Source organism: Microtus ochrogaster, unplaced genomic scaffold, assembly GCF_000317375.1.
Source record: "Microtus ochrogaster isolate Prairie Vole_2 unplaced genomic scaffold, MicOch1.0 UNK31, whole genome shotgun sequence".
NCBI lineage: Eukaryota > Metazoa > Chordata > Mammalia > Rodentia > Cricetidae > Microtus > Microtus ochrogaster.
This window is the reverse complement of record NW_004949129.1, coordinates 1,330,728-1,331,789: the sequence shown is the minus strand read 5'-3', so window position 1 is coordinate 1,331,789 and position 1,062 is coordinate 1,330,728. Positions and strand designations below refer to the sequence as shown.

The 1,062-nt window shown below is 52.2% G+C and overlaps 1 protein-coding gene across 1 annotated transcript in view; it reads left to right on the top strand.

Annotated features, from left to right (window-relative positions):
* Igfbp4 (insulin like growth factor binding protein 4) overlaps positions 1 to 1,062 on the top strand; it is an 11,933-nt gene that overhangs the window by 6,301 nt on the left and 4,570 nt on the right. Inside the window, exon 2 of the mRNA XM_005368254.3 lies at positions 649 to 794. Coding sequence (XP_005368311.1) covers positions 649 to 794 — 146 coding nt within the window. The remainder of the gene's footprint in view (positions 1 to 648; positions 795 to 1,062) is intronic.

The following is a 1,062-nucleotide window of genomic DNA, read 5'->3' as shown; positions in this document are numbered from 1 at the left end:
CTCTTCTCTTCTCTTCTCTCCTCTCCTCTCCTCTCCTCTATCCTTTCTCTCTCTCTCTCTCTCTCTCTCTCTCTCTCTCTCTCTCTCCTCTTCTTTTCTTTTCCTCTCTCTCTCTCTCATGCAGACACACACACTAACAGACCCAGACAGTGGGAGAACCTTTGGGGCCAGACTCCTCGTTCATGGAAAATATGATTTTGGCCCTAGGGATCCCTGGCAGGCTCAGCCAGATGCTGAAAGAGCAGGGAAGGAGACCAGAAGAGTGAGCAGATGGAGAGGGGGGTTGGTGGGAGGAGCTGAACAGAGCTGGTAGAAGATCCAGTAGTCCCCCCTCCCACTGCCTGCCTCAGACCTCCCTGCAGGGCCCAAGGGATCCCCCCTGCCATCTGGGCTACTGCAGCTGGTGACTTATCTGAATCCTGAACTGGGTGGGGTGAGGAACAAGTCAAGGACTTCAAGAGGAATATTCTTCCAAAGACATCCAGAGGAGTGGGGTGGAGCTGGAGGCTGCTCCTATTTCTTCTGAACAGAGGCTCTGTGGTGCTATGGAGACTCCTGATGCAGGAGGAAGCAGGTGGGAGGTTGGGGGAGTGTAAACCTCTGTTCTTTTCTGATGCTGACCTCTGCCTTTCCCCCCACGGCCTACAGACAAGGATGAGAGCGACCATCCCAACAACAGCTTCAACCCCTGCAGTGCCCACGATCATAGGTGCCTGCAGAAGCATATGGCCAAAATGCGAGACCGGAGCAAGATGAAAGTCGTGGGAACACCCCGGGAGGAACCCCGTCCTGTGGTGAGCACCTCTGACCCACAGATATATGCTTACAGAAATCCCATTACTAGATCTGGGCTGTGTTCACCCAGCACACCCCAGAGCCTTCTGGGTGTACAAGAGCCCAGGGAGAAGCCTCATTTTTCTCTTGGTGATTCCTCTTCTGCTCTGCACAGAAATATGGCATAGCTGAGTTGATTGATAAAAGCAGGATCCAGGATCCCTAGTGTTTCTTTTTCTTCTTTTTTTTTTTTTCTTGTCCCACCAAAGGAGATCAAACTCACAGCAT